The 12932-nt window shown below is 34.0% G+C and overlaps 1 protein-coding gene across 2 annotated transcripts in view; it reads right to left on the reverse strand.

The window, feature by feature from the left end:
• LOC129222096 (apoptosis-stimulating of p53 protein 1-like) overlaps positions 1-12932 on the reverse strand; it is a 699496-nt gene that overhangs the window by 20959 nt on the left and 665605 nt on the right. For both annotated transcript variants that reach the window (XM_054856534.1, XM_054856535.1), the window contains 5 exons: positions 12122-12312; positions 9626-10234; positions 7532-7914; positions 5172-5602; positions 3678-3976 (listed from right to left, as the gene is read on the reverse strand). In XM_054856534.1, coding sequence (XP_054712509.1) covers positions 3678-3976; positions 5172-5602; positions 7532-7914; positions 9626-10234; positions 12122-12312 — 1913 coding nt within the window. The remainder of the gene's footprint in view (positions 1-3677; positions 3977-5171; positions 5603-7531; positions 7915-9625; positions 10235-12121; positions 12313-12932) is intronic.

The following is a 12932-nucleotide window of genomic DNA, read 5'->3' on the forward strand; positions in this document are numbered from 1 at the left end:
ATTTTTAAAAGTAATTGGTGACTGTTTCTTAGATCAAGTTGTAACTCAGGGAACTTGAGAGGAGGCCATTTTGGATCTAGTTTTTTGTGACATAGGTAGTTTTGTTCAGGGGTTGAGTGTAGGGGAGCATATTGGAGATAGTGATCATAACAGCATTAGGTTCCGGGTTAAATTTGAAGTGTGCAAAGATGATAATTTTAGGTTTGTGCCCAATTTCAGAAACACCGATTTTGTTGCACTTAGGCAGAGCTTGAAAGAGGTTTTTTCGTCAGGGTTGGAAAATAGCGACGTAGATCAGCAGTGGACGGAATTTAAGGATAAACTTGCTAAAACCGTTGGGGACTATGTTCCATTTAGGAGAAAAGGTGTTAGTACCAAAATTTGGCCCATGTGGTTCTCCAGGGAGACTAAAGAAGCTCTTAATTATAAGCAAGCCACTTTTCGTAAGTTTAAAGAAACTGGTCAGAGTGCGGAGAGGCTCCAGTATGGTAAGGCAAGGCGAAATTTTAAGTATTTGGTACGGATTCAGAAAAGGGAATTGGAGCAAAAGCTGGCAGATGACATTGATGGGAACCCTAAGAGGTTTTTTGCTTACACTAATTCTGGGAAAACTCGAAACAGTCAAATTGGGCCTTTGGTTGATGAGTATGGAAATTTAATCCAAAACGATAGGGATATTGCAAATATTCTAAATAACTTTTTTTCCAGTGTGTTTAACGATAACTGTATCTCAACAGTTGACACTAACAAGACACAAGCTATTATACAGCTTGAGGATTTTGTATTTTCCAGGGAGGAGGTTTTATTTCATTTGAAAAAGATTAAAGCAACTAAAGCTCCGGGACCAGATAATATTTATCCAAAAATTTTAGTTGAATGTGCAGAGGAATTAGTGGATGTTATTTTGAATATTTTCAATGCTTCTTATAACTCGGGGACGGTGCCAGAGGACTGGAAGCTGGCTAACATAACGCCACTCTTCAAGAAGGGGTTTAAAGGTATTGCTGGGAATTATAGACTTGTAAGTTTGACTTCGGTGATTTGTAAGATTTTCGAAACTTTGATCAAAATTAAGATCATGATGTTCTTAGAGACTAATAGTCTGTTGACTAGTTTGCAGTATGGTTTCAGGAAAGGTAAATCCTGTACTACTAATTTATTGCATTTCTACGACAAGGTTACCTCAGCTTTAGATAACAAAAAATGTGTGGATGTTGTTTATATTGATTTTCAAAAAGCTTTTGACAAGGTACCGCATGTTGCTCTTCTCAGCAAGTTAGCTGACATTGGAATAGGAGGAAAAACTTTACTTTGGGTTAGAAATTGGCTTACTGGTAGGAAGCAAAGAGTAGTTGTGAGAGGAAATCATTCTAATTGGAGTGATGTTTTAAGTGGGGTTCCTCAGGGATCAGTTTTAGGGCCTCTTTTGTTTATTATATTTATGAATGACATCAATGAAAATATTTCTGGAAGCATAAATTGTTTTGCTGACGATGTAAAAGTTATGGGGATTGTCGAAAATGAAGAACAAGTAAAACAGCTGCAAGAGGATTTAGATCATATTACTAAGTGGACAGATAAATGGGGTATGGCAGTTAATGTAGGGAAATGTCAAGTGCTACACTTAGGTCATGGAAATAAGCGTATGAGATATCGTTTACAGGGTTCAGTCATAAATCAGGCAGAAAATGTTATGGATCTGGGTGTCTTTATAAATCAGGACTTCAAGTTTAGTCAACAGTGCAGTATTGCTAGTAACAAAGCCAACAAAATGCTTGGGTTCATCAATAGATCTATTTCAAACAAATCTAAGAAAGTTCTTCTGCCTTTATATAGGAGTTTAGTAAGACCTCATTTGGAGTATGCTGTTCAGTTTTGGTCGCCTTATCTGAAGAAAGATATTTTTGTATTGGAAAGGGTTCAAAGAAGGGTAACTAAATTAGTAAGGGGACTCTCAGATTTAGATTATGATACCAGACTTAATAGGCTTAACATGTATAGCCTGGAGCAAAGGAGAGTCAGAGGGGACATGATTCAGTTATTTAAATTTATCAAAATGAAAGATGTAGATGGATTAAATTTTTGCGGGGAAAGCAGGACAAGGGGTCATTGTTTTAAGCTATTTAAATCTCAGGCTAACTTGGAAATCAGGAAAAACTACTACTTTAGCAGGGTCGTGGGCACTTGGAATAGCTTACCGGAAGAGGCGGTAATGAGCAAGGGAGTGGATAGCTTTAAGAGGGCCATTGATCTTCATTGTGGACTAATTAATTGACTAAGACCAGCCTAGCTGGGCCCAGAGCCTGTTGCTGGTCGTCACATTTGTATTTGTATATTATGATTCTTTTGTACAGTATGAGAATTTTAACGAATTTAAATTGATTTTTTTTTTTTGCATTTCTATAAATGCCTTATTTTTATACAGTTTTAAAGAACTTCAAAGCAAGGGTTTTTTTTTTCTTTTTTTTTTGTTATCCTTCAAAAATAATACTCTTACCAGGGAACTACATAAATAATGTAAAAAAAGTTCAAGTAAGTAGCAATCGAAAAAGAATATTGAGACATTTTCTTTGACTCAAAAATTGCTTGTCCTTGTATGCTTGTTATCGAGATATTAACTCTTTGAGTCTGCTGTTAAGAAAAGTGCTTAACTTAAAGACTTAGTGAGAAATTGAAGATACCACGTAATTTCACAGCGTGTTGCTAAACATCCGTCTGCAAAGTGTAAAAGATGCCTTTTATCACTCGCCGAAACTCATTAAACTTAGTGACTTTTTTATTTAGTTATTCTGAAATGTAAAACGCTTTTATATTGTAAGGTTTCCTATATTTTTATACTCATTAATAATTACTTTTAGTAATCAAAAAACAGTACTATACAGGGTGCGGAGAAAGTCCCACAATTTTGTTTAAAAAGTTTTTTTGGCATTAAAACCGTATGTTTGCGATTTATTTGGCACATATTGTTTATTGGCATTAAAAGGATTTGAGGTTTAATCATTTGTTCTTTGTTAGTTCATTGAGTTAATGAGCTATGAATGGTGAAAATGTGCGTGTTACTGTCGTTGAATTACACAAGAAGGGAATGAAAACAGCCGATATTATTCGAATGACTGGATTCAAGAGTAAAACAGTCTATGACTCTGTGAAACGCTAAAAGGAGACTGGAGGGACTGCCGACCGTCCACGGAGTGGTCGTCCAACCACTGCACAATGCCTGGAATGAGATAACGGTGGATGCGTGCGTGAGCATCGTTAGCAATTTCAGACTGCAACTCTGTAAATGTATTGAAGCCCAAGGAGCCAATTCTGAACAATTGTTATAATTTTTTTTGTTTCATGTTATTATTATTGTTTCAATAAACAGTTTTTATTGCTTTAACTTGTTGATTTGTTTAGTTATGTGTTAGTTACAGCCTACTGAAATATCTAATAAAATTGTGGGAACTTGCTCCGCACCCTGTAATCAATAAAGGCACAGCAGTAAATCAAGTATTCTTTAATTTAACAACATCCACAATATTTTACTTTTCATTTTAATAATTACTATTTATTATACTACTATTATTTTAATACAGTAATTAATATATATTTCAGCATTTTTTTTCTTTAGTATAACCAGTACACCAAATTTGTATTTCATAACCAAAAACATACTATATGAATTGCATCCTTACTTCTTTTGCTGTTTTCTTCACAAGCTCAAGCTCTCCTTCAAGGGCAGCATCTAGCAACAGGGCCAGAGGATCAAAACTGACCCTTCGAGAATTTTTCACACCCCCCTTGGTTTTCAGGTTCCCCTTTTTAACCCTTCTCAGCACTGCGCCAACAACAGATTTATCAGATGACTGCTCAATATCAGATGCACTGCGATCCGTTGAATCGGGTGATAATGATGATGTTTGCTGTGAACTGTTTAGAGAACTCGTATGGTCAGAAGGTGAATCTGGTGAGGGAGGTTTTATTTCTTGATCTTCTGAAAAGAACAAGTTGGAAATTCATTACTAATTTGATAAAGCTTTTACAGAGATCAAATTTTTAATTTTTTGTATTAATTTTTGTATAAAGAGAAAAATGCAAAAAATGATATTTTGACAAAATTAGCTCAAACTGAGAATTTCAGGTTAAGAAGGTGTTTGTGATGGTCATTAGATTTTAAAGATAACATTTTTACATAGCAACAGCTGAAACTAAGACAAGTGTTTCTTAACCTCTTTACCAGCCTCAGATGATAAAAACTTGGGAAAACATTTTGCGAACTTGGGGGGATTTTTTCCCCCAAGAATTTTTTCGGGGGGGGGGGGAATAAAGAACTGTTATGTAAATTAATGATTGACTTGCAATAATGTTTAAATACAGTCAAGATAAGTAATTATTACACATACCTAAATAAACTTCAGAGAAAAATATTAAAAAAATATTGAACAATGGAATAAATCTCTATCTTCAGAATAAAAATTAGGGTGCTGATTTATGATTCATAATTTACTTTGAGAACTGAAAAGATGAAGCCATGAAGCAATGATTGTACCAAACTCATCATGTTTTCTCATCCCAGTTTTCTCTTATGATCCAGGTGTATGGAAACATTCTTAAGAAATTCTCAAGAAGGCTTATCACTGGTAAGGGCAATGGCAATCTGAGTCAATCCTTCATGAAAGCACAAAAAGAAAAATAGGATATTTTGTTTGACCCATCGACTGAGTGATATTTTTAACTCGGAAAATATTGAGCAATGTTGAACAAATCACTTTCTCAGCTCTCCTATGGTACATAAAAAGTCATGCCATCTATTGACAGAAAGGAAGAAATGCTGAAAAAAAAAAAGCTGCAGCTGCTCACAAAAGGACAGCTAGAAATTACTTTACTCGGTGGGTTTTTTTTTGTCATAGCCACCCGAATAAGTATAAAAACTATCACATTAGGACTGGCAAACTGAGTTAAAACCAAGGGTTCTGGGAGGGGTGAGACCCCCAAACCTCACTGGGAGGGCTGCTCAGCCCGTCTCACAGGTAGCAATGTAATAAGAGTTGAAAGCTGTAGATGCCTGCATAAACCAATGGGTTATTCTCTTGCCATAAACATTATAACAAAAATTATACTTGACTATCTACCTATCAGTATGTATGTATTCTTAGCACATAAAGTTAAGACATAAAAACAAATCTTACTGGTTTTTTCTGTGGTAATTATGGAAAGGCTTGATGTTTTTGATGAAATCACATCACTTTCAGAACTTGAACAATCCAAGTTCAGAAATTGTGAATCTTCTTGCAAGAAAGGCCTCCTCTTGGCACTTACTGAAATATCCCCACCATTCAAATCAGATGGGGGTGTTTGGTTTTCTGGGAAGTAAAATGCTGGAGGCATGCCAATGCGGCGATTGAGGGATACGTGGACATTATTGCTCTCTGTACTGTGAGTTGGAACACTACCATTCACTGGAAGACGGTTTGGCGGAGAGCTCCTAGACTCAGTTTCAGATGACTGATTTCTATTATGATCGTTGAAACTGTCAATGGTCTTTTGTGGAGGGTACCCATACACAGAAGGTGCTAGTCGTTGTTGTAAGCTGGTTGTTGGAGACACTTGGGATAAAAGCCTAAAAAAATATGAAACAACATCATATTTGAAAAAACAGTCGAAAAACTTTGTACTAAGAAGTAAATAAAATCCGACAACAAGTATACCAGTATAAATATGAGCATTAAAAAGAGTTGAAAACTCAGCAAACAGCATTTTGTTTTTAACTCCTTTTAATGTTTTTATTTATACTGGTATACATGTGATCGTCTTTTACTTACCATCATTAGTTTCAAGAAATTAAAGCTTAAAGAGCTCAAAAGAAATATATGGAAACAATAGGAACAAGAAGTAATATTTTTAAACTGCACACTAGCAGATAATTTAAAATAATAATAAAACCAAGTGTCTAAAACAGTTGAACTTTGTTACAGTGACCTCATCTATACTGCCGTGGGCAATATAGACGAGGTCACTGTAACAAGGCAGTATCTGCAAAAATTTAAGCAGAGTTTTTGAGATATCTGAAGAAACTTGTTTTGTATTCAATGGGAAATGTTGGAGTGAGACTTTTTCTTCAGAAGAAACCAAATAAGCAAGCTTGTATAAAGCAAATGTACAATAGATGACAAAAATGTAAAAAAATAAGGAATGAAAAATTTGCAGTTACTGCTCATGCCAGTACATATAATTTTACTTTAAATATGTACTTAGTATGCATTTCAAATAGCTTTAAATATTTATAACTTTAACCATAATTTGAGTTTTTAAATACAACTTGTGAAATTCTTCCATGTAATTCAATTGGAAGTAAGTATGCTACAACAATAATTTATTTTGTATAATATTTTTCTCTTCTTACCTTTCTTATTCTTTCTTTTTTGACTGTGCATGTAATAAATTTGGCAAAATTTTACTAATTTCTCAAATTGATTTGCATTAATCATTAAATAGTTTACTTTCAGTCATGGTATTAGTCATGTGGAAATTTACAGGATGTTACAAAATTATTCCAATTAATTTGTATTGAAGTTTCAACTTTTTTGTATTTTAAATGTTTAAGTTATTTATCCGTTTGCATAACCTCCATTTAGAATGTGAATAATTAACTATCATTATTATTAACTTTTCTATGACAGTTCAAATAACTGCTTGGTTAATAAATTGATTACTGAGTTTAGTTCTAGCATTAAAACATTTTTTAGTTTATTATGCAGGAATATACATCGAAAAGTTTGATGCTTCATAACATCCATGCTTTTGGGTCGATGTATGGATACGATCAATGTTTCTATTTTGAACATTAATGTTTTGAAACATTGATGTTTTTTGATCAGATAAACCTTAAAAATGGAAGGTGCATGGGACTTTGGTGTGTCATGTCATGATGTTTTTTGATCGATATCGCACCACTAGTGTTTAGCAAACATGAGCAATGAAGTTGGAGTGTATTAATGAGGCTTTAAATATCATCAGAGTGAGTGTGACAATATTAATTTATTGTTTAGCATATTGTGGAAAATTATTTGCCTCAACAGCATTGTAGGACTGCGTTGGAATACATTGGTTGGGTATTCCATTTCAGTTGGTTGTAAAAAAAAGAAAAACTACTTGGAAGAAATTCAAATGCAGGCTAGAAGGACAATGGTCCCAGTCTTAAAAGGCTAAATTCATATAAACTAGGACAGAGGGAAAGAGGGTGAAACAATTTAATTCATGTGTACTAGAATGGAATATTGTGATAGTATTAATTACAGTTCTTAAGACAATACAAATGACCAACTTGAAATTTTTTAAGCACAAGGATTATAGAAATGTAAAAAAAAAAGAAAGAATAACAAATTTCAAGAATCAATTGCTTATTCTTAGGAACAACATGAAAAGTAATTGATCTTAATTTTGGGTTCATGGATAAGCATGAACCAATTGGGCAAATTATTCAATCTCGATTTTCCTTACATATTTGAATTTTGAAAAATGTTTTTATGAGCAATAAAAATTAAATTACCTCTGACTTTCATTGCTCCGTAGATCTCCTTTCAACACAGATAGAGCTTGATCCACTGTGTCAGGTTTTGGCAAATTATTTAGCACACCATGGATTTGACGAGGAGGTGGTACAGGTTTGCTAGGAGTGCCAGGTTTAGGAGGAACGATAGGTTTTTGGGAGATGGATGAGGTATCAGTTCCTCGTAAGCGAGCGTGAGTGTAACTTGGAGCTGGATGCTGCCTAGCAGGTGTTTGAGGAATAGTTCGTGATATGCTAGGCTGTCCAGAAGTCATTACAGTTGGTGGAAGTACAACTTGATGATTGGAATGGAGCACTGGTGTTTTAGATCGAGGTATCCCAGGAGGACCAATCGAGTTAGCTTTTGGTTGAGTTGTGACAGTCTGAAACAAACAACCAACCTGTAAATTTTACAACAAAGAAAGAAGAAATGCAATGGAGATTGTACAGATTTCATTGCGACATTTTTTGAACCATTTCATCACTAAAATGTAAAAAGAAATATTTTTTTTTAATTTAAAAAAAGTAAATTCAACTGAAAGAAAAGAAATTCTGCAATTCAAAAGTAAATGTGTTAGCTTAAACAGAATTTGGACCAACTTGTAAGAAAGTTAAATTTTTTGAATGCAAAAGTCAAGTCTGGGTGTGTGTGTGCTGCCTATCCCCAGATTTTATTGGTTTAGAGGCCCTTATCAATTAAGGGCTGAGGAAAGATCTCTGCCTATTTCTTAATTGAGGCATCAAAGTTTTTCCATTCTTCAAAAGCATTTTAAAGAAGTTTTTCTTTTACAGTTTAACATCTACAAGTTCCATGCATATTGAAACATTTGAACATGATTCAATGTCATGTGTTTAATAAAAACATTGAACACATGACATTTGAAATTAAAATAATAACTGAAAGCTAAAAGTGGGGATTCATAAACATTATTAGGCAAGAAAAGCAAGAAGGGTTGCCAAATTGGAGAAACGATTTGAGGAGCATCATCCTCATTTGAGGTGATTTTGAGGAGCATTTTGAAATTTTATGGAGTAGCTCGGTATTTTGCATGCAATTCAATAAAATAACTAAAACCACTTATCTAAAATTGTTTTTGAGCTTTAAAAATCATTTTAAGCACTACTACAAAAATCAAAAACATCCTTAAACACTATATCATGCTTGAAAACGCTCGACAGAGAAATGCGGAGCAAAAGAACTTATTGCGGAGCTGCAGAGTTTCTCTATTTTTGTGGAGGAACTCCACAATATGCGGAGCAGTTGGCAACCCTGGAAAAGGCAAACATTTAATGGAAGAAAGAACAGTATAAGAAAGATTAATATCTATTGGAGATTCGAAATATTGCCAGATGGTACAGCAGTTCTGTCCTTACAGTTCTGACAAATTACTTTCACAAATGAAGTAATGGAGAAAATAACATTTCTGAGAACTACTAAGAATGGAAAATGGAAATACAGTACATGCAAACTAATTTAAAAGATAAGTTATTCATACTATTTTATAAAGTGCTTTTGTCTAACTTAAAGAGTATAACCCTAAAAAGCTTTTTGATTTTTTTTTTTTTTTTGCCAAGCAGTGTAAGTGTTTAAAACATTAAATTAAAGGCTTTTAATGGTTTCAATTATGAAAGATCTCTTGTTTGAAAGCAAAGTTTTACTCTTGGAGAAGTTTTTCCCAAAATCTACAGGCATCACTGTGAATATCTGATGAAAAATTACTGTAAATGTTTCCTTAGTTTGAAAAGTCAATACTTTCCTGTTATGATAAGATATATTTTTCTTAGTGTTTGAAAACCATGCTTCAAAATTTTGCTGATTTTTTTTAAAGAAACTTAAATTGTGAAGCACAAAGCTGTTAAAATTTTACATTTCTGATTAAGAAATGACCCAAAACCAAAACAAAAAACCTCCTTGGAATTTCAAGGGAAAAAAAGCCATAGAGAGAAGAAAAAAAAAAAGGTTTCTAAAAAGTTAGAAAAAGAAAAAATTAAATGACATTGCTCTAGGCCTCATCACAGCCTCAAAACTTGAAGACAAAAATATTCTCCTTCCCCCAAAACATTACTAATGATTCTAAAAATATTTTTACTCACATTGCTTGAGGAAGATATTCCACTGGAAGTAGTTGCCACAATCCTTTGCTGTGGTCCTCTTATTGAAGTAGTACTAGAAATGGAATTGAAAGGCCTAGGAGATAAAGCACCAAGTCCTCGAGGTGGGGGAGGTTTATGAGGTGGAGAATGAACTTTTGGAGGTTCAGGATAAGGTGGAGGTCCACCATTTTGGAGAGGCGGCTTATCCTCTCTTTCAGTTCCGTTCACAAGTGAAGGTTTCTGATGAACATCGGGATTTCCACCCACAGGAAACTTAGTGTTATATGGAAGAGTTTGATATTTGGGGTCTTTTTTATTTGGTGTAAACTCGGAATCACTAGGTACCTTCAAGTCATCATGAACTAATTCTACATCTTGTGCAGCACGTTTCAGAGGTTCAACAGCAGCAATATTTGTACGAGGCCTACTGCGACTAGCTGCGTGCAAATGACTGCTTAGTTGCTGGTTTAAAAGTCTTTTCTTTTGAAGCCTTTGTTGAAGTTCTGCTATACGTTGATCCATCTGTGATATTTCTGATTGTCTTTTAGCCAGAGTTTCCCTTTGCTGTGCTATTCGAGCATTTTGTTGCTCATTTAGTTTGGATCGATACTGAAAATATATATAAATAAATTAAAATATCAAAATATTTTGTCTCAAGCAAATCATAATATGTTGTACTGTATTAGTCTAAGTGTTGTAACAATAAAAAAAAAAGGTTGATAAGGTTTTATTATTTTAAATTAATTTACTTGATTCTGTAACTTGTTAAGTACTTAAAGCTGTGATAATATATCACACCCAAGGGCTTGCACGGGGGGGGGGGACACACCTGTTGGCCCGGGTCTGGCCTGAAAAAGGACCAAGATTTTTAAAATGAGGGGTGAAATATATGTGGGACATAGGGTGAACAATATATTGGGAGGTCCATAAAAGTCATTTTTGACTGGCCCCAACATTTCTGTGCACATGCCTGATCACACCTTTTAACTTTACTAATATTTTATTGTTGAAGCAATAATATATATGATAAATAACTATGCAAATACACATCAGTATTAGGCATTCAGTCCTGCATTTATTTTGAGTTACTCAGCAAAGATGTAGTCATTACTGGTGTTTTCTGATTTGTGACTTGATAAGCCCACAAGGGCTTAGAGATAGATTGCAAAGTGGAGGAAGAAAGCACAAAGGTAGAAGGTCTGCAAGAGGATTCTTTCTGGTAGTGTCTGCAGAGATTTTTATGGTCAGGGCAGTTTCAAGATTTTCTCCTGTCTCAGGTCAAAGTTGAAGACCCTTAAATCAATACCACACAGCTATAGCTTAGTTTGAACTTATTAATAACTAAAACTTGCAGTAAGAATTTTACAGTTGGTTTTACATTGAAATTATGATTTTGTTGAGTGCAGAAAATTGTTATTGATTGTGAAATTTACATGTTGAAGTAGATATGTTCAAAGCATGTCAATCTGTAACTGATGTTCCCACTGAAGGTTAATAATGAAATCTTGGACTAATTTCCATTTCATTTAAAGTAATTTGTTTTAAAATTTAGAGAGCAGACAAACAACATGATAAAGCAAAATACACCAAACATGCGACCATAACTTGAAAATTTAAATTACATATGATATAAAAAATAAACAAACATTGGAAAATCGAATCTTGAATGACAAAATTCGAATTTTCCTTACATTATTATACATTTTGAGCAACTGTGAGAGACATATGAGGCAGTGAGAAGCAAAAAGATGTAAGTGGACAGTTTCAAGTTTTGAGTAAAATGCTTTTAAAAACATTCTAGGTATTGATTTTTTTTTCTGAATCATGCTGTACAGCAGCACCTACCAGGGCCCCAATCTCTTGCCCCAAGACCGGGAAGAGGTTCCCCTACTATTTGTACTGGTTATCTCCAAATTTTTAACATTGCCATTTACATCCCTTTGCTTCTCACTGCCTCCTATAATGTATCAAATCTCTCTTGAAATTTTTCTGCAAACGGCATTCAAGCGTTCATCGATATTGTATGAGGGATAATCTTATAACCCACACCAATAGAAACTAACTATATTGCAGTCACCTCTGCGAAACATTGACTGGATATTTTGCAGATAAGTACTGGTAGTCATCAGGGCCTGATTATTTATTACAAGGCCAACTAGATCTTGGCCTTGAGCCCCCCCCCCCCCCCAAGTCTAATACATTCCTTTAACCAATGGCTAAAATTGTAAGGTTTGACTACAAGGGCTCCAAAATATATTTAGACTTGGGTGTCCCGATATTTTAGTCAGGCTTTGGTTATCATAATATTCATAACTAGTACCTTATTCTACTTGTCAAAACACTTATCATCCTTGCCTCCCAGCAAAAACCTGCTACTAAGATTATAGTATTTATTATTATTACTATAATTTTATGACAGTCAAAGGCAAAGTAAATAAAAGTATCAGAATTCTGCTCATTTACAAAATCAGTGAATGTAGTATAGGAAAAACTTACTAAAAGTTCTCTTTTTAGTTTCTGAAATTCTAAAGCAGCAGGGGATGGTGTTGTGCCATGCTTAAGACCAGCAATATCACCACGTCTTACGTCTTCCAGCTGTCGAGTAAGTTCCTCCACTTTGGCCACTGCCATAGAAAGCTCTTTTTCTTTTTCATTGAATAAAGCTCGAATAGACTCCAACTCAGCACCTAACAAATATATCATCAGCAAATTAGTTCAATAAAAGTTATGACAGTTAAATTTCAAATTTTAAATAAATTATGAATGAGTTATTGAAGAAAACAAGATTCATGGTTTGGTTGTATGGGGTTTTTTGGAATATGGGTTCTTTTTTAGACTAAGCTGTAATGCAAAAAAAAAAAAAAAAAAAAAAGTGTAGGACAAAATGGAACAATTTGCGAAAAAAGTTAAATTGTTTTAGGAGCCAAAAAGTACATAACTTCCAGAATTTTGAAAAGTTTTGTTGAAATAAAAACATGAACAAAGTTTTAAATTTTGAAAAATAAACCAAACGAATAAACTAAAAAATAATTTTAAATAACATATGAACAGTATTAACAATACAAGGATGAGACGAAAACAAGGAGCAAGACACATGGGGCATAATTTATGTTTGAACTAAATAAGAAGTTAAATTTAATTATATTCTTTTTCAACACAAAACAAAACCAAACATGGGCAGTTCATCTTTGGCAAACCAAACTTCACTCAAAACCAACATATGCAAAATTTTAAGGGGGGGGGGGGGCTCAGATATTTTCCCCATAGTTTAGTAGGATATTTTCCCCATGAAAACTGATTTCTGTAG

This window comes from Uloborus diversus, chromosome 5 (genome assembly GCF_026930045.1).
Source record: "Uloborus diversus isolate 005 chromosome 5, Udiv.v.3.1, whole genome shotgun sequence".
Classification (NCBI taxonomy): domain Eukaryota; kingdom Metazoa; phylum Arthropoda; class Arachnida; order Araneae; family Uloboridae; genus Uloborus; species Uloborus diversus.